This window comes from Neoarius graeffei, chromosome 11 (assembly GCF_027579695.1).
Source record: "Neoarius graeffei isolate fNeoGra1 chromosome 11, fNeoGra1.pri, whole genome shotgun sequence".
Taxonomy (NCBI): Eukaryota; Metazoa; Chordata; class Actinopteri; order Siluriformes; family Ariidae; genus Neoarius; species Neoarius graeffei.
This window is the reverse complement of record NC_083579.1, coordinates 52,812,016-52,831,749: the sequence shown is the minus strand read 5'-3', so window position 1 is coordinate 52,831,749 and position 19,734 is coordinate 52,812,016. Positions and strand designations below refer to the sequence as shown.

The following is a 19,734-nucleotide window of genomic DNA, read 5'->3' as shown; positions in this document are numbered from 1 at the left end:
TGCATCATGGTGTAATATCCCCCCCTTTCTCTCTTTTATATATATATATATATATATATATATATATATACACACACACAGTTGAAACCGTATATTTACATACACTTTAGGAAAAGACACAATCTTTTTTTTTCTCATAGTCAGACATGAAATCAGACATTCACTTTAACTTTTTCATGTCTGTCTGAATATTTAAAATTATTTCAATGTACTTAATGCCAAATTAATCAGAGAAGGAGTTTTTTATTCAATATTTTAATTGCTTTTATCAAATCAGAAGTTTACATACACTGCAGATTGTGTGCCTTTAAACAATGTAGGAATGCCCAGATGATGATGTCATGTCTTTGGAAGCTTCTGATAGGTTAATTGGCAACATTTGAATTAATTGGAGACACACCTGAGACACACACCTGTGATTGTATTTTAAGGAACACCTCAAACACCGTGCTTCCTTGTACACAACATGGGTAAATCTAAAGAAATTGATCAAGATCTCAGACTAAGAATGGTTAACTTGCACAAGTCTGGCTCATCTTTGGGGGAAATTTCAAGAAGCCTGAAGGTGCCACGGTCTTCAGTTCAAACCATTATACAAAAGTACAAACAATGTGGGAATGTCGAGCCATCATACCGCACAGGAAGGAGACGGATTCTGAGTCCCAGATATGAGTGGGTTCTGGTCAGTGCTGTGCGTAAGAACCCAAGAATGAATGCAAAGGACCTCGTGAAGATGATGGCTGAAGCTGGTAAGAGTGTGTCACTGTCCACGGTGAAACGAGTTCTGCACCAACATGGGCTGAAAGGCCACTCTGCCAGGAGAAAGCCATTACTCCAACACAAACATAAACAGGCCAGATTACAGTTTGCAAATGAACACAGGGGAAAGGATCTCAATTTTTAGAGACATGTCTTGTGGTCGGATGAAACTAAAATTGAGCTGTTTGGCCATAATCAACAACGATATGTTTGGAGAAAAAAAGGAGACGCTTACAATCCTAACAACACCATACCAACAGTGAAACATGGCGGAGGCAGCATCATGTTGTGGGGTTGTTTTGCTGCAGGAGGTACTGGTGCACTTCACAAAATCAATGGAGTAATGAAGAAGGAACAGTATGTGGAGATACTGAACCAACACCTGAAAGCATCTGCCAGGAAGTTAAAGCTTGGCCGCAAATGGGTCTTCCAAATGGACAATGACCCGAAGCACACCGCCAAACTGGTCAGAAAATGGCTTGATGACAACAAAGTCAATGTTTTGGAGTGGCCATCACAAAGCCCCGACCTCAACCCTATTGAGCATTTGTGGGCAGAGCTGAAACAACATGTGCATGCAAAGCAGCCAAAAAATATGGCCCAGTTATACCAGTTCTGTCAAGAGGAATGGGCCAAAATTCCTGTCAAGTATTGTGCAAAGCTTGTTGAAGGTTATCCAAAACTTTTGACCCAAGTCAGACAGTTTAAGGGCAATTGTACCAAGTACTGATGAAGTGTATGTAAACTTCTGATTTGATAAAAGCAATTAAAATATTGAATAAAAAACTCCTTCTCTGATTAATTTGGCATTAACTACATTGAAATAATTTTAAATATTCAGACAGACATGAAAAAGTTAAAGTGAATGTCTGATTTCATGTCTGACTATGAGAAAAAAAAAAGATTGTGTCTTTTCCTAAAGTGTATGTAAATATACGGTTTCAACTATATATAGAGAGAGAGAGAGAGAAAGAGGGGCAGCACGGTGGTGTAGTGGTTAGCACTTTCGCCTCACAGCAAGAAGGTCCGGGTTCGAGCCCCGTGGCCGGCGAGGGCCTTTCTGTGCGGAGTTTGCATGTTCTCCCCGTGTCCGCGTGGGTTTCCTCCAGGTGCTCCGGTTTCCCCCACAGTCCAAAGACATGCAGGTTAGGTTAACTGGTGGCTCTAAATTGACCGTAGGTGTGAATGTGAGTGTGAATGGTTGTCTGTGTCTATGTGTCAGCCCTGTGATAACCTGGCGACTTGTCCAGGGTGTACCCCGCCTTTTGCCCGTAGTCAGCTGGGATAGGCTCCAGCTTGCCTGTGACCCTGTAGAACAGGATAAAGCGGCTACAGATAATGAGATGAGATGAGATTATTATGTAGTGGCCTTACTGTTTTCTTGTGGTCATTTGTCAGACGTTTGGGGTTTTAAAAAAAAAATTTTATTGCCTTGTTCATCTTTTCCACTGATGTACACTAGGGTTTTTGATACAATTCTGTTTAGTTTTGTTTTTCTTTCTCTGCTTGGTCAGATTTTCTTTTTTGCAACGTTGGCACCTCTGCTGACATCAAATTGTATAATCAACATATCAGTGTGGACTCTGATAACGAGTTACGACCAGCTCAATAATTGTAATTAAGTGAATTTAATAATTGTCACTAAATGTATTTTAATTCTGCAGCATTTACAAAACTGCATTATGCCAAGTTCAACCAGTAAAAACAGACACGACTTCGTGGCCTCTCTTTCCAACACACACGCAATCATCCCACAAATCAGGTTATGTAACATTGGTTTCAGTCAGAACACAGTGGTATGGAATTCAGGGTTAGAGTAAAGTGCATTTCTTCTGTTTACTCATGTTTAACGACATGGCTGTTAAGTGACTAAGGCTGTGTGGAAGCTTTGATGAGGTAACTACAACCCGAATGTTTGTATGTGTTGTGGGTACTTTCAATAAACAGCAGTGTAATCATGCAGGAAATGGACAATCTCTAAGCTTCCTGTTAACGTGATACCCTGAGATCAACACTGCACTCATATCTTTTCCTTTTAATCCTGCACGTGTTTACACAGAACAACTCTGGTTTATTGTATTTTGTAAAATCTCACGTTCAATATTAGTCAATTACGTCAATTATTTTCTGTGGTTGAAACAACAAAGCCTGAAACACAGAACTTACCTTCACATTTCTTACTCTCACCACTTTGTCTTCCACCTGTACAGCTATTCTCCCTCCATCCACACTTTCCCTGCGAGACAAAACAGAAGAAACTGATAACATGCAACATCTGATCAAACATCTACTTTTGTTCATTCCTGTGCAACTGCAGTCCAAACTGCACAACTGTTTTGCGCTACTACTCAAGTTTAGATTCATGCACTCATTCTAATATGTTGTTTCCATAGAAGGGGTTTATAAACTTATTTTAAAAACTGTGAAATTGTTGATGTGGTAGGGTTTTCCTGTGAGGAGATCAGAAGAGTTTATTTGGCATCGTTGGAAGGAGTCTCCAGTGTCAGTGCTTTGTAACAATCAAGGCTAAGGCTGGTACGTTATATTTTCCAACACAGGAAAGACTTTAGGACGGAGGGCTTTGAAATTTCTTGATAACATGATAAGCTGTTTTTTATCTTATTATCTTAAAAAAAAAAAGAAAGCAGGGAGTGACTGTTTATAGCTGTTGACAAGAATTAACTTGTTTCATGGGCATTTCATCACATGAAACATTTTTTAAAAAGTATGTGTGGCAGCGGGGGCGTGGTCAAGCGCCGGTCTGTGACAGGAGGGCGGAGCCAGGGAAGGTGAGTGGCAGAATCACTACACCTGACGGTAATTAACCTGTGTTTGTGTGTCTTCCCAGTAACCGCACCCTATTTAAGGAGGCAGAGGGAAAGCAGAGGAGAGCTCTTCCCGGGACAAGAACACAGCGTGTGTGTGTGTGTATTTACCTGAATAGAACCGTTGTTATATTGAAAAGTCTGGCAATAAAAGCCTATTCTTACCTGAAGCTTTGTCCTGCCGTCCTCTGTGCGCCACCCACACCTCAGAGAGCTCTACAGTGGTGCCAAAACCCGGGAGAAAGGTGGAGCACCAACCCAGCAGCCCCATGGAATCCTCCCCATTCACGGACCTGGTCCACGCCCTCGCCACGGCTCAGCAAAGCCAGCACCAGGCGCTCGTCATGCTCTGAAAGGAACAAAAGCGGGGCTTCGAAGCCCTGGTGCTGGCCCAGCAGGAAGATCGCGAGGCGTTCCGGCATCTCCTCGCGTCGGCGGGGTCCACCAGCGCCCCGGCTGCGGGCCCGTCTCCCCTCACCATGACCAAGATGGGCCCGCAGGACGACCCCGAGGCGTTCCTCGCATTGTTCGAACAGGTCGCCGAAGCCTCGGGGTGGCCGATGGAGCAGCGCGCGGCGCGCCTCCTCCCCCTCCTGACGGGAGAGGCGCAGCTGGCCGCGCTACAGCTCCCCGCCGACCACCGGCTGGCCTACGCGGACCTTCGCCGGGCCGTCCTCCAGCGCGTGGGGCGCACACCAGAACAACAGCGCCAGCGCTTCCGCGCGCTGCGGTTGGAGGAAGTCGGCCGGCCGTTCGCGTTCGGCCAGCAGCTCCGGGACGCCTGCTGGCGGTGGCTGAGGGCCGACAATTGCGACGCCGAGGGAATCATCGATCAGGTGGTGCTGGAGCAGTTCATCGCCCGCTTACCAGCCGGAACCACGGAGTGGGTCCAGTGCCACCGCCCGGCGTCGCTGGATCAGGCAGTAGGACTGGCGGAGGATCATTTGGCGGCTGTTCCGGCGGCAGGACAGCCGACGACGTCTTCTCTTCTCTCCTCTTCTCTCTGTCCCCTCCCTTCTGTGTCCCGTCCTCGCCCCATTCCCCCACCACGGAGACGGGGGCTGGCTCCACCCCAGCCGGCCCGCCGCACCCGTGGTGCCCTCCCGTTTCTCCCTTCTGTGTCTGTCTCTCCCCCCCCTCAGGTGAGTGAGCCCCAGAGCACCGGTGCAAAGGGAAGGCCCGGGCCGGTTTGCTGGCGCTGCAGGGAGCCGGGCCACCTGCAACAACAGTGCGCAGCAATGGAGGTGGGCGCGGTGGTACGGATCCCCGACGCGCCAGAAGCTGCCCTCGATCGGGCCGGAGCGTATCACATACCGGTGAGTGTCCAAGGGGCTACATATCAGGCGTTGGTGGATTCTGGTTGCAATCAGACCTCGATCCGCCAAAGCCTGGTGCAAGACGAGGCATTGGGGGGAGCACAGGGGGTGAAGGTGTTGTGTGTGCACGGGGATGTTCACAGCTACCCTTTGGTGTCGGTCCACATATTTTTCAGAGGGGAAAAATCTATAGTGAAGGCAGCGGTTAATCCTCGCCTTACCCACTCTTTAATTTTGGGGACTAATTGGCCGGGATTTCGGGGTTTAATGATGCGCCTAGTAAGGAGTGGGTCCTGTCATTTGACAGGGGGAGGTCCCGGTGTCGCTTTGGCTGGAGCTGCTGTCGCAGAGCCGTCTACGTCATCTCCGCGACAGAGTGAAGAGCCGCCGGCTCCTCCTCTTTCTGTTGGGGAATCCCCCGCGGATTTCCCATTAGAACAATCGCGAGACGAGACTCTGCGACATGTGTTTGACCAAGTGAGAGTAATCGATGGTCAAACGCTCCAGCCGAACGCCACCCCGTCCTTCCCCTATTTTTCTATTATGAAGGATAGATTATACCGAGTGACACAGGACACTCAGACGAAACAGCGAGTCACACAGCTGTTAATTCCAAAGAGCCACAGGGAATTGGTATTTCAGGCGGCTCACTTTAATCCCATGGCTGGACACCTAGGGCAGGATAAGACACTAGCCCGAATAATGGCCCGATTCTATTGGCCGGGGATTCACGGCGATGTCCGTAGGTGGTGTACGGCGTGCCGCGAATGCCAGTTAGTAAACCCAGCGGCCATTCCAAAAGCGCCTTTGCGCCCCCTACCATTAATCGAGACCCCGTTCGAAAGAATTGGGATGGATCTCATCGGGCCATTAGATCGGTCAACATGAGGGTACCACTTTATATTAGTTCTGGTGGACTATGCAACGCGATACCCGGAAGCGGTGCCTCTTCGCAATATCTCAGCATGCAGTATTGCGGAGGCCCTCTTCCGCGTCATCTCCCGAGTTGGAATCCCGAAAGAGATTCTGACTGACCAAGGCACCTCGTTTATGTCATGAACACTGAGCGAACTGTATAGGCTATTAGGTATCAAGCCGATCCGCACCAGCGTTTATCACCCACAAACGGACGGTTTAGTTGAACGGTTCAATCGCACCCTCAAGAATATAATCAAAAAAATTCGTAAGTGAGGACGCATGTAACTGGGATAAATGGCTCGAACCCTTGTTATTTGCAGTGCGAGAGGTCCCCCAAGCCTCCACGGGGTTCTCCCCATTTGAATTGTTATACGGGTGTAAGCCGCGCGGCATTTTAGATGTGCTGCGAGAAAATTGGGAGGAGGGACCTTCACAGAGTAAAAACGAAATTCAGTACGTTATGGACCTGCGCGCAAAACTCCACACGCTCACCCACCTAACTCAGGAGAATTTGCGGCAGGCCCAGGAACGGCAAGCCCGCCTGTACAACAAGGGCACGCGCCTTAGAGAGTTCACTCCGGGAGATAAGGTACTCGTACTGTTGCCCACGTCGAACTCCAAATCAATCGCCAAGTGGCAAGGACCCTTTGAGGTCACACGGCGAGTCGGGGACGTCGACTATGAGGTGAGGCGAACGGACGGGGGGGGGTGCTACAGATCTACCACCTCAATCTGCTTAAACTCTGGAACGAGGAGGTCCACGTGGCGTTGGTGTCGGTAGTTCCGGAGAAGGCGGAGCTGGGGCCGGAGGTTCAAAAAGGGACATTGGCATCATGTACCTCTCCGGTCCCCTGTGGAGACCACCTCTCCCCCACCCAACTCACGGAGGTCGCCCAGTTGCAGGCCGAGTTTTTGGATGTGTTCTCGCCCCTGCCCGGTCGCACTAACCTCATAGAACACCACATAGAGACACCCCCGGGGGTGGTAGTGCGTAGCCGCCCTTACAGGCTACCCAAACAAAAAAAAAAAGGTGGTTCAGGAAGAACTTCAGGCCATGCTCGAAATGGGCATCATCGAGGAGTCCCACAGTGACTGGAGCAGCCCGGTGGTCTTGGTACCCAAGGCCGACGGGTCGGTCCGGTTCTGTGTGGACTATAGAAAAGTCAACGCGGTGTCTAAATTCGACGCGTACCCAATGCCTCGTATTGACGAGCTGCTCGATCGACTAGGCACGGCTCGCTTTTACTCGACACTGGATTTGACGAAGGGATATTGGCAGATCCCCTTGACTCCATTATCCCGGGAGAAAACGGCCTTTTCCACACCGTTCGGCTTACACCAATTTGTCACACTTCCTTTTGGGCTGTTTGGGGCGCCCGCTACGTTTCAGCGGCTGATGGACAGGGTCCTCCGGCCCCACGCCACCTACGCGGCCGCATATCTTGACGATATTATCATTTATAGTAACGACTGGCAGCGACACTTGCAACACCTGAGGGCCGTCCTTAGGTCGCTGAGGCGGGCGGGTCTCACTGCCAACCCGAAGAAGTGTGCGATTGGGCGGGTGGAAGTACGGTATCTGGGCTTCCACTTGGGCAACGGGCAGGTGTGTCCCCAAATTAATAAGACAGCAGCAATTGCGGCCTGCCCGAGGCCCAAGACCAAAAGGGGGTGAGACAGTTCCTGGGGCTGGCTGGCTACTATCGTAGGTTTATACCTAATTATTCGGACGTCACCAGCCCGCTGACTGACCTCACTAAAAAGGGGGCGCCAGATCCGGTCCAGTGGACGGAGCAGTGCCAGCGGGCTTTCTCTGAGGTAAAGGCTGCACTGTGTGGGGGGCCACTATTACACTCCCCTGACTTTTCTCTCCCTTTTGTGTTGCAGACCGGCGCGTCGGACAGAGGGCTGGAGGTGGTGTTGTCCCAGGAGGTGGAGGGGGAGGACCGCCCCATCCTGTACATTAGCAGGAAGCTGTCAGTGCGTGAGGGGCGCTACAGCACGATTGAGAAAGAATGCCTGGCGATCAAGTGGGCGGTCCTCGCCCTCCGTTACTACCTGCTGGGGCGCCCTTTCACCCTCTGTTCGGACCACGCGCCCCTCCAGTGGCTCCACCGCATGAAAGATGCCAACGCGCAGATCACCCGTTGGTATCTGGCACTCCAACTCTTCAATTTCAAGGTGGTCCACAGGCCGGGGGCGCAGATGGTCGTGGCGGACTTCCTCTCCCGTCGGGGGGGGTGTCGGCTGCGGGCCGGACGGCCGCCCGGCCTGAATCGGGCGGTGGGGGTATGTGGCAGCGGGGGCGTGGTCAAGCGCCGGTCTGTGACAGGAGGGCGGAGCCAGGGAAGGTGAGTGGCAGAATCACTACACCTGATGGTAATTAACCTGTGTTTGTGTGTCTTCCCAGTAACCGCGCCCTATTTAAGGAGGCAGAGGGTGAGCAGAGGAGAGCTCTTCCCGGGACAAGAACACAGTGTGTGTGTGTGTATTTACCTGAATAGAACTGTTGTTATACTGAAAAGTCTGGCAATAAAAGCCTATTCTTACCTGAAGCTATGTCCTGCCGTCCTCTGTGCTCCACCCACACCTCAGAGAGCTCTACAGTACGAAATATCATTCTTTAAATCAGGGGTCATCAAACTACGGCCCGCGGGCCGACTCCGGCCCGCCACCCCCCTTTGACCGGCCCCACAGCCCCTCTGCCCCCCACCACTTGAACCGGCCCTATGAGGCAATCCCCAAAAGTGGTCATGGCCTATTTTTTTAAATTGCTTTTTGGCAAATAATAACATGTATGTATCTTGTATTTTGTTGATTTTATCAATTAAAATTGATATTTAGTTATAAAATGAACTATTCATATTTTCCGAATTTTCGTCATATGCTCGCGATCAAGCAGTGACAGGCAGCGCACGCACAGAGAACTGTCAGTGTTCAGGACAGCAAAATGGCTAGCGGTCAGCGAGAAGCTGACAGAGAGTGCAGAGTTTTTAAAGAACAGTGGACCACTGATTATTTTTTCGTTCAGTGTAAGGACCGTGCAGTTTGTCTTGTATATAAAGAAAGTGTGTCGGTTTTCAAAGAATATAATCTGCGCCGTCACTACGAAACCCGCCACAAAGAGTATGCTAGTTTGAGAGGGCAAACAAGAGAAGACAGGATTCGGAGGATGAAATGCGGACTGGCTGCACAATAGAATGTATTCCTTCGCCAAACCCAGATCAACCAGGCTGCTGTCCGAGCTAGCTATAAGGTAGCTCACCTACTAGCTACCCATGGAAAGCCGTTTACTGATGGGGACTTTGTTAAAGTATGCATGCTTGCTGTGGCCGAGGAGGTGTGTCCCGACAAGAAGGATGCGCTCAACGCGGTGAGTCTCTCCGCACCTACTATGACCAGGCGAACCGAAGATTTGGGGGACAACGTGTATGACCAGCTGAATGAGAGAGCGTCAGAATTTGAGTTTTTTGCTTTGGCCATGGATGAGAGCAATGATGTGCAGGACACAGCACAACTGCTGTGATCTATTGATCTATTGCTCATATTATTATAATAATTTCACTGTTTTTTAAATGTATTTATTTTATAGGCCTATTTATTTGACCTTTATTAAGTGCTGCACACAATTATTATTAATATTATTAATAATATCAACAGGCCCACCTACAATTTATAATTTTCCACTCACCTTTGCCAGTGTCAATCACCTCAACTAGGCAGATGTTTCTTACCTTGACAGCTTTGATGTTATTTTTATTAGAAAATAAATAAATGGAATATCTGTGGTATTTCAAATTAAAACAAAGTGTGAAGACTCAATTACTACTTTTGCAAACCACTAGTAAAGATAAACAAATATAAGCCAGGAATCAAGTGTTGATATAGTAGTGTGGATATAGTGGCGGGGATATAGTGGCGTCGATATAGTGGTGTGGATATAGTGGCGTGGATATAGTAGTGTTGATATAGTAGTGTGGATGGCCGTGCCAGGCTAGTAATCTCTACTACACAATGAGGCCTGCTGGTGGTCATACAGTATTTGTCTGGGTCATACAATTCTATGTCATATAGCTGACCCGACCCCGGCCCCCCATCACAGTCAGGAACGACAATGTGGCCCCCAGAGAAAAAAGTTTGGTGACCCCTGCTTTAAATAAAAACACTGAGAGATGGTAAATTGCTGGGGTGTAAGCGGAATAAAAAGCTACAGGAAGTGCTGTTATTGGAAAATTTACCCCCCGTTGTTAGATTAGATTAGATTAGATTAGATTAGATTAGATTAGATTAGATAAAACTTTATTGATCCCTTTGGGTGGGTTCCCTCAGGGAAATTAAGATTTCAGCAGCATCATTACAGATAAACAGAGAAAAGAAATAGAGAAAACTTCTAGATAAATTAAAATAAATTAAGTATTTACATATACAAATAGAATAAGATATGGGGAAGAGAGGAAAGGGGGGCGGTGGTAGGAGAGATATTGCACTTTACATTGCACATTGCCCAGTATTGCTTTTTGTCAGGCTAGGCTACTGCTCCTTCCTATCCTCTGTTCTCCTGTTACCCCTCCTCCCCCCAGAGAGGAGTTGTACAGTCTGATGGCGTGAGGGACAAAGGAGTTTTTAAGTCTGTTCGTCCTGCACTTGGGAAGGAGCATTCTGTCACTGAACAGGCTCCTCTGGTTGCTGATGACGGTGTGCAAAGGGTGACTGGCATCGTCCATGATGTTCAACAGTTTGTCCATAGTCCTCTTCTCTGCCACCGTCACCAGAGAGTCCAGCTTCACGCCGACCACAGAGCCGGCCCGCCTGATCAGTTTGTCCAGCCTGGATGTGTCCTTCTTGGATGTGCTGCCCCCCCAGCACACCACAGTGTAAAACAGGACACTGGCGACCACAGACTGATAGAACATCCAAAGGAGTTTCCTGCAGATGTTAAAGGACCGCAGCCTTCTAAGGAAGTATAGCCTGCTCTGTCCATTCCTGTATAAGTGTTTGGTGTTGCAAGTCCAGTCCAGCTTGCTGTCCAGCCACAGCCCAAGGTACTTGTAGGAATCCACAGCCTCCACCTCAACTCCCTTGATCAAAACTGGTCGTGACCTTGGTCTGGACCTCCCAAAGTCAATGACCAGCTCCTTGGTCTTCGAGGTGTTGAGCTGCAGATGGTTCCTGTTGCACCACACAGCAAAGTCCCTCACCAGGCTCCTATACTCCTCCTCTCTGTCGTCACTGATACACCCAACGATGGCTGTGTCATCGGCGAACTTCTGAATGTGACACAGCTCCGAGTTGTAGCAGAAGTCCACGGTGTACAGGGTGAAGAGAAGAGGGGCCAGCACCGTGCCCTGGGGTGCTCCGGTGCTGCTAATCACAGTGTCAGACGTGATGTCCTTCAGCCTGATGTACTGCGGCCTGTCAGTTGTTGATTATTTAAATAATATTGGCTGGCTTTGAGTGGTATATCAGATAGTGGAATACCATTCAACTAGCATAATACTGAATGAGTCGAAAACGAGTAGCTGAATGGAATATATCTGATATACCACAAAAAAAAACAGCCAATATTATTATTATTATTATTATTATTATACATACACATTCGATGGAGCAATTATAGCTTTTACAAATAGTTAAGAACAAGGGGGTAACTTACCAATATTTAATGCTGATTCTGATCAAATGTTATTTAATGTTCTGTCAATCCAATGTACTGTACATGTACAAAGTCAAAGTTCTAACAATAAAAATGGTACAAGCCCAAAAAGCCTGAACAATAACAACCCAACTTATATACAAGCTATATACAGGTTGACAGTTCAAGTTCACAGTTACTTTTGGTTGTAGTTAACTGTTACACTGCAGTTGTTCAAAACAAAAGGGCTTTGCTGAGTGAAGTCCACGAGTGAAGTCCTCTTGTAAAAGTCTCCGTCACTTTTCCTCACCTCGAAGTAGAACTTTGACAATATTCCCGCTATTGCTCTCTTTTCCAGTTTTTCGATATCTGTTGGTCTGTTTTTCTCTTGTAAATATACGTGAAGAATATCCAGTGAAGTTTTGGTAGCCTTTAGGGTGCTCAGCGCGTCTTTCTCTTTAAATCTTCCGCTTTTAATGAAACAAACCTTGTGGCCAGGTTTGTGTACAAACTGTCACAATCACTCGCTAGTGTGGAAGTTTTATGTCTCCGATGTGTGTCGTTTCCAGTTTTTTTATGTCCGTTGGTATGTTCTTCTCTTGTAAATATGTGTGAAGAATATATAATGAAGTTTGCCTGCGACCCTGTAGAACAGGATAAAGCGGATAGAGATAATGAGAATGAGATGAGATGAGTTTTGGTAGCCTTTCGGGTGTTCAGCGCATCTTGAGTTTCATTTTTCAGTTTATTTATTTAGTGCTTAAACCTAGCACTGGATCTTCTCTCTTTCCCGGCCAACAAAGAAATGATTGCGCGCATGCACAGCAGCAAAGTTTTGTCATTGGAACTTTACATGAGCTCCGATGTGTGACGTTGTGTTGTCTTGACAACATGCAATATTATAACAATATTGCACGCTCATTCTCCATTGGGAAGAGTGGCGTAATACATAGAGGATAAGCGATATGATAATATTGCATGCCATCAATAAAGCCGCTAGAAGGGAACAGAATACATGTTTTTATTCCATGGAAAACGTGGCCCGTATGTATAATAATTCCTAATATAGCATGCCAACTTGTGTTTTAATACTTACTTCATGATCAGAGAATACTTGTTAACCCAAAACCCATAATCAGATCCAGACATATATTCCTCACGTTCATAACTATAAACAGGTTCTATCTGTTCAGAGTAGTTATTAAGTACTAGGCTTTAAGATGAAACTTTAAGGCATTAAGCCAAAATTCAAATTAAAATGTTTTTAGTTAAAAAAGCAATAAACTCAAAATTACTTGCTGGTGATCTTATTCATCAAAAATATTGCCTCTATACAGACTAGTAATAGCAGACTTACTGCATGTGTGTGTGTGGGTGTGGGTGGGAGTGAGAGAGAGAGAGAGAGAGAGAGAGAGAGAGAGAGAGAACAGCTGTGTGTGCATTCCAGCTGTTCCAGACTGATGCAACAGAGTGAAATCGGAGTTTGGTCCCAAAAGTGTGTCATTCTGAATGTTGAAATGCTAGTTTTTTAATTTATCCAAGAGCTGTTCAGGTCTGCAGGGTGTATTCAAGCTAGGATTCATTTCATTCCCCACAATCAGTGGTACCATGCAGATTTCTCTTTTTTCTGCCAACCCCAAAGGTAGCCCTGCCCAAAACCTCAGCAGCCCGCCTTCTCGTCTCCTGGCCATAAGGAAGCTTTATAAGAATCGTGGTTTAAATCTTGTTCCCAAAGAACATAATATAAACAAAAATTGTTGTGTGTGATTTCCATGAAATTTTATTTCTCACAGTGTTTGCTTCTGACAGAACTGTGTACTTCTGTGCTAGCAGCACTAGCTTTAAATCTTGTAATGAGTTTTGGTTCTTTCTACAACTGTTTCTCCCTTGTTTCTGGTTCGTTGGTGGAAACTTGGTGGAAGGCTTGCGGAACTTACTGGATATAACTTGCGGCTCATTTAACAGCTGTATGCAGTTATGTTCGGCTTCACTTCTAAGCTCGTTTAGACACAAGCTTCTGCCAAATGAATAATTGCATATGTCAGTGTACCACAACAGAACACACTACTTCTTAACTGAGCTCTACTTTAACAAAGATAGGAAGTACTGGAAAGAGGAAAAGAGGAAGCAGCAGTAGACTCTATTGTCATTGAACCTGACTTATTGCAAAGACACTTCTATTTGCCAAACAGGAACAGAAAGACATGAGGTCATACTTTGTTATGGATGGATGGTTTGTGGAAACATTTAAATGTCAACCTTGCTGAAAAATCCGGTTTGGTCTGACACAGGTCGAGCTGGTAGACCATCTTTCGGAGCTGATTACTTCTTTAAACTGATACATGAATGTTTGATGCCGATTTTCTAACTGGGGTGGCACGGTGGTGTAGTGGTTAGGAGCAATTCCAGCGTTATGGACGTGACACTTGAACTCAAAATGGCAACAAATGACCCAGTGCATGTTTTATTGTCTCCCAGTATTTAAACAGGTGTTGCATACTTTAAGGCTGTACCATACTGGAGAAGTGATAGAACAAGAACAATTTCCATAGTACATCTAGGGCATGCCAGAAAACGCCAATAAAAGATGCGTTATGGATGTGACAGAAAAAGTATCACTTTTCTTGGGTGACTGTACATTTTTATCAAACTCTGTGAAATTGTAAACCTAATGTCGAAATGGAGATATCCATTTGATAGAGGGGTCCAAGGTGAATATTAAAAAATCTTTGTTTAAAATATTTTGTATTTCATGCAGAGTTTCGGAAGGAAAAGTCAGCGTTATGGATGTGACGAAATTCCGTTATGGATGTGACGCGTCTGAAATAGACATGGCATATGTTTAGAAAATCAGCAATTTAACCACCATAACCCTTTGAAAAACTCTCTAAATATCAGCTAAAACTATCAAAGTTCTTAAATAATATTTAGGATGGCTATTGTTTTGCTGTTTTGTGGATTTTAGCATACATTTCTGTGGCTTGTGGCAATAATATAGAATTGTACATGATCAAAGTTGATTTTAGCTTGGGGTTTACATTATAAGAAAGAAAGACTGACAGTGACACATTAGGTTGGTTACAAATTGGTTCAACTTATTCACATCTGTAAAATACAGGCCTAGGTGATATCTCTGGGAGTGGTTTTGATGTATTACATGTTGCTTTATTTTTGCATGGTGAGGTTGACATTTACATGGAATTGCCCTAAGCACTGTCGCCTCACAGCAAGAAGATCCTGGGGTCGAGACCAGTGACCGGCGAGGGCCTTTCTGTGTGTAGTTTGCATGTTCTCCCTGTGACTGCGTGGGTTTCCCCCAAAGACATGCAGGTTAGGTTAATTGGTGGCTCTAAATTGACCGTAGCTGTGAGTGTGAAAGGTTGCTTGTCTCTGTGTCAGCCCTACGATAACCTGGCGACTTGTCCAGGGTGTACCCCGCCTCTCGCCCATAGTCAGCTGGGATAGGTTCCAGCTTGCCTGCAACCCTGTAGAACAGGATAAGTGGCTACAGATAATGGATGGATTTTCTAACTGCCTTACTGCTATGTTAATTTCCTTAAAACATCTTGTCGATGATGTTGCATTAGTAGCGGCAATTCAGAAACCTTCTACCAGCACTTACTGGCTGGCATAGAAGATCTGTATCAGTTTGATCTGTGTTTAGGCAGCTGGTAGCTGTTCAGACCAAGCATGACTTCTTAGCAAGAAGTCCAAAAAGCAGAAAGCCTGGGGGCAATTCAACGCAAATGTCAACTTTACCAGGGAAAAAATTAAGTTGTAAACACAGGAACAAAAGTACTTTTAAAATGTTCACTCATGTCTTTCAATGTATTTAACGTCTCTGGTTGAACTATAGAGAAAACTGCATTGTTTATACATCAAATATATTGGAATTCTGGTTCAGGTACAGTATGTCACATCCATAACACCAGTTTTTCTTTCTTAGTTATGTATTCTCAAATCTAATCTTTTTGTGTTCATTCAGGTCTCATTCACGTTATACATGCATATGATGCTTTCTGTGATGGTCATTAAAATTCATAGAGTTCATAGAAAACGTAACTCCTACTAAGGTTTGTCTGTTTGATGTCACCTATGTAACCCTGATAAAACTGCTGTGTATCTGAAACATGTAATCATGTAAAAATGCATAATTTTTAAAAATTTGTCCGCATTGTTCTCAAAAGGCTAAATGACAACATATGCAAGCTGATTGATGGTTTTGTGACATTTTGAAAGCCACTGTGACTGCAGATCCTGCATCCATAACATCAGATTTGCAGCTGGATTTTTAAAAAATGTTTAAATAAATAAAATCACTTTCTTTACCTCTTTTATCACATCAGTCTTGCTCAATAAGCGGCACGGTGGTGTAGTGGTTAGCACGGTCGCCTCACAGCAGGAAGGTTCTGGGTTTGAACCCAGCGGCCGGTGAGGGCCTTTCTGTGTGGAGTTTGCATGTTCTCCCCGTGTCTGTTTCCCCCACAGTCCAAAGACATGCGGTTAGGTTAATATGGGATGGCCTTGAGTGAGGCACCTAACTCCCAGGTGCTGTAGCATGGCTGCCCACTGCTCTGGGTATGTGTGTGTGTGTGTGTGTGTGTGTGTTCACTGCTTCAGATGGGTTAAATGCAGAGAGGAAATTTCACAAGTGTGTGATGAATAAAGTTCTGCTTTCTTTCTTTAAAGAACTTCGGGAAGCCATGGTCCCATGTTTAGAGATGCAGCTTTAGGACCAAAAGGTTGCTGGTTCGATTCCCTGGACCAGCAGGAATAGCTGAAATGCCCTTGAACAAGGTACCTAACCCTGGGCTGCACTGTGTATGTTGTACAGTGGTGCTTGAAAGTTTGTGAACCCTTTAGAATTTTCTATATTTCTGCATAAATATGACCTAAAACATCATCAGATTTTCACACAAGTCCTAAAAGTAGATAAAGAGAACCCAGTTAAACAAATGAGACAAAAATATTATACTTGGTCATTTATTTTTTGAGGAAAATGATCCAATATTACATATCTCTGAGTGGCAAAAGTATGTGATCCTTTGCTTTCAGTATCTGGTGTGACCCCCTTGTGCAGCAATAACTGCAACTAAGCATTTCCGGTAACTGTTGATCAGTCCTGCACACCGGCTTGGAGGAATTTTAGCCCATTCCTCCATAAAGAACATCTTCAACTCTGGGATGTTGGTGGGTTTCCTCACATGAACTGCTTGCTTCAGGTCCTTCCACAACATTTCGATTGGATTAAGGTCAGGACTTTGACTTGGCCATTCCAAAACATTAACTTTATTCTTCTTTAACCATTCTTTGTTAGAATCACTTGTGTGCTTAGGGTCGTTGTCTTGCTGCATGACCCACCTTCTCTTGAGATTCAGTTCATAGACAGATGTCCTGACATTTTCCTTTAGAATTCGCTGGTATAATTCAGAATTCATTGTTCCATCAATGATGGCAAGCCGTCCTGGCCCAGATGCAGCAAAACAGGCCCAAACCATGATACTACTACCACCATGTTTCACAGATGGGATAAGGTTCTTATGCTGGAATGCAGTGTTTTCCTTTCTCCAAACATAATGCTTCTCATTTAAACCAAAAAGTTCTAGTTTGGTCTCATCCGTCCACAAAACATTTTTCCAATAGCCTTCTGGCTTGTCCACGTGATCTTTAGCAAACTGCAGATGAGCAGCAATATTCTTTTTGGAGAGCAGTGGCTTTCTCCTTGCAACCCTGCCATGCACACCATTGTTGTTCAGTGTTCTCCTGATGGTGGACTCATGAACATTAACATTGGCCAATGTGAGAGAGGCCTTCAGTTGCTGAGAAGTTACCCTGGGGTCCTTTGTGACCTCGCCGACTATTACACGCCTTGCTCTTGGAGTGATCTTTGTTGGTCGACCACTCCTGGGGAGGGTAAGAATGGTCTTGAATTTCCTCCATTTGTACACAATCTGTCTGACTGTGGATTGGTGGAGTCCAAACTCTTTAGAGATGGTTTTGTAACCTTTTCCAGCCTGATGAGCATCAACAACGCTTTTTCTGAGGTCCTCAGAAATCTCCTTTGTTCGTGCCATGATACACTTCCACAACCATGTGTTGTGAAGATCAGACTTTGATAGATCCCTGTTCTTTAAATAAAACAGGGTGCCCACTCGCACCTGATTGTCATCCCATTGATGACTCGAATTTCACCTTCAAATTAACTGCTAATCCTTGAGGTTCACATACTTTTGCCACTCACAGATATGTAATATTGGATCATTTTCCTCAATAAATAAATGACCAAGTATAATATGTTTGTCTCATTTGTTTAACTGGGTTCTCTTTATCTACTTTTAGGACTTGTGTGAAAATCTGATGATGTTTTAGATCATATTTATACAGAAATATAGAAAATTTGAAAGGGTTCACGAACTTTCAAGCACCACTGTACATAGTACGCTCTGGATAAGAGCGTCTGCTAAATGCCTGTAATGTAACATAACTTTGTGAGCACTCGAAGTGCAATCGTCCATGATTTTGGTCTGGCACACAGTTTAAGCACGTGGTGAAGAGCACTTCCAATGGTACAGTAGTATTAGGGTTTGGAACAGAGCAAAAGATGAGTGATAGACAGGTCTGTATAGTAGTATAGACTGGGTTGGAGCGGAAAAGTATTCACCCCCAGAGTGAGTCTTGAACCCAACATCCTGCAGTAATTTGGCTCATGCTGGTGGGTGGAGTAATGTTACCCCAAGTCTGGGGATGTTAAGGAGCTGAGAGGAAAAATAAAGCCCAAGTTATCAAAGCAGTCTCTAACATGGACAAGAAGGACTTTTAGCCATAAACACTGGATGCTGAACTTAATCAAACTACTGATAAAGGTGGTAAGGAGGGAAGGAGGCACCAATTTTTAAATTTAAAAAAAAATGGAGACCCTTTTCTTTTCAAACAAATGGTAAAAGAAAGCTTGGAGAATGAGCTGAAACAGATGGATAAGTCAGAAAAGGCACCGAGTGGTTGTGTGATCGCTGTCAGCGCGCTGATTCCCAAACATAGCAACAACAATAACAAAAGCTCTCCGTTAGCACTTTCAACAACAATACTAGAAGCTATAACAACACTGTCGCTTGCAGAATAAGAGCCTTCCTACACTTTCGCTCTTTCTTCCTTCTTACCTTGAGTTTAGAGGACGGACTCGAATTGCGACTTTCACGTTTGCCATGGAGTTTTTCAGCAGGAGCCGATTAAAACGTTGAGTCAAAACCCATATGCCACCTGATCATTTGTTCATCCTGGTCAAATGGAGGGCATCGACAGTGGGATTGGAAATCCATGTTGTTCATGGCAGTGTGGAGGAAGAGAAGAGACCAATACAGCACAAGAGCTGTGAGAAGAACAACTGCACTGAAGCTCAAACTTCCTGCTGCCTCCAGGGCTCACAGCAGGAGGAGGGACAGAGGCTCACAGCCCAACACCACCACTGGGGACAATTCACTCCACACATTATTTACATAATAATAATAATCATAATAATAATATACTCAGGGTTTTTTTTTAATGCACTCAAGGATATCTCTTATTGAAAAGTTGCTGAAAAGAAAGAAAGCACAACTTTATTTGTCTCACACATTTGTGAAATTCCTCTCTGCATTTAACCCATCTGAAGCAGTGAACACACACACATGCATACCCAGAACAATGGGCAGCCATGCTAACAGCACCCAGGGAGCAGTTGGGAGTTAGGTGCGTCGCTCAAGGCCGTCCCATATTAACCTAACCGCATGTCTTTGGACTGTGGGGGAAACCAGAGCACCTGGAGGAAACCCACGCAGACACGGCGAGAACATGCAAACTCCACACAAAAAGGCCCCCGCCGGCTGCTGGGCTCGAACCCAGAACCTTCTTGCTGTGAGGCGACCGCGCTAACCACTTACACCGCAGTGCCGCCCAACACCACCCTGAACTGTCCAAGTATGTAAACAAAAAAGCATTAAATATGGGGCATTAAGGAAGAGCACGTCGGATGCAATTTTTGCTTTAAGAATGTTAATGGAGAAGTACAGGGAAGGCCAGAGAAAGCTACATTGTGTGTCTGTAGACCTGGAGAAGGCATATGATAGAGTGCCAAGAGATGAGTTATGGTATTGTATGAGAAAGTGTGGAGTGAATGAGAAAGAAAGCACAACTTTATTCGTCTCACACACTTGTGAAATTCCTCTCTGCATTTAACCCATCTGAAGCAGTGAACACACACACATGCATACCCAGAACAATGGGCAGCCATGCTAACAGCACCCAGGGA

General features: G+C 45.5%; 2 protein-coding genes across 4 annotated transcripts in view; one reads left to right on the top strand and one right to left on the bottom strand.

The window, feature by feature from the left end:
* stard9 (StAR-related lipid transfer (START) domain containing 9) overlaps positions 1-18,858 on the bottom strand; it is an 82,290-nt gene extending 63,432 nt beyond the window's left edge. For all 3 annotated transcript variants that reach the window (XM_060934184.1, XM_060934185.1, XM_060934186.1), the window contains exons 1-2: positions 18,608-18,858; positions 2,926-2,995 (exon numbers count right to left, since the gene is read on the bottom strand). In XM_060934184.1, coding sequence (XP_060790167.1) covers positions 2,926-2,995; positions 18,608-18,654 — 117 coding nt within the window. In that variant the 5' untranslated portion in view covers positions 18,655-18,858. The remainder of the gene's footprint in view (positions 1-2,925; positions 2,996-18,607) is intronic.
* On the top strand, positions 3,528-13,143 carry LOC132894634 (uncharacterized). Its single transcript, XM_060934719.1, has 3 exons — positions 3,528-4,900; positions 7,706-8,101; positions 13,093-13,143. The coding sequence occupies exons 1-3, from the start codon at positions 4,064-4,066 to the stop codon at positions 13,141-13,143; spliced, it is 1,284 nt and encodes a 427-aa protein (XP_060790702.1). The 5' UTR covers positions 3,528-4,063.
* Positions 18,859-19,734: the final 876 nt, after the last annotated feature.

What these genes read in the sequence shown, in the direction of transcription:
- LOC132894634 (XM_060934719.1), top strand. Translation starts at nt 4,064, where the DNA reads ATGACCAAGATGGGCCCGCAGGACGACCCCGAGGCGTTCCTCGCATTG. An exon ending in CCGGAGCGTATCACATACCG is followed by an intron (nt 4,901 to 7,705) that starts GTGAGTGTCCAA and finishes TTTGTGTTGCAG; the next exon opens with ACCGGCGCGTCGGACAGAGG. An exon ending in CGCCCGGCCTGAATCGGGCG is followed by an intron (nt 8,102 to 13,092) that starts GTGGGGGTATGT and finishes CCAACCCCAAAG; the next exon opens with GTAGCCCTGCCCAAAACCTC.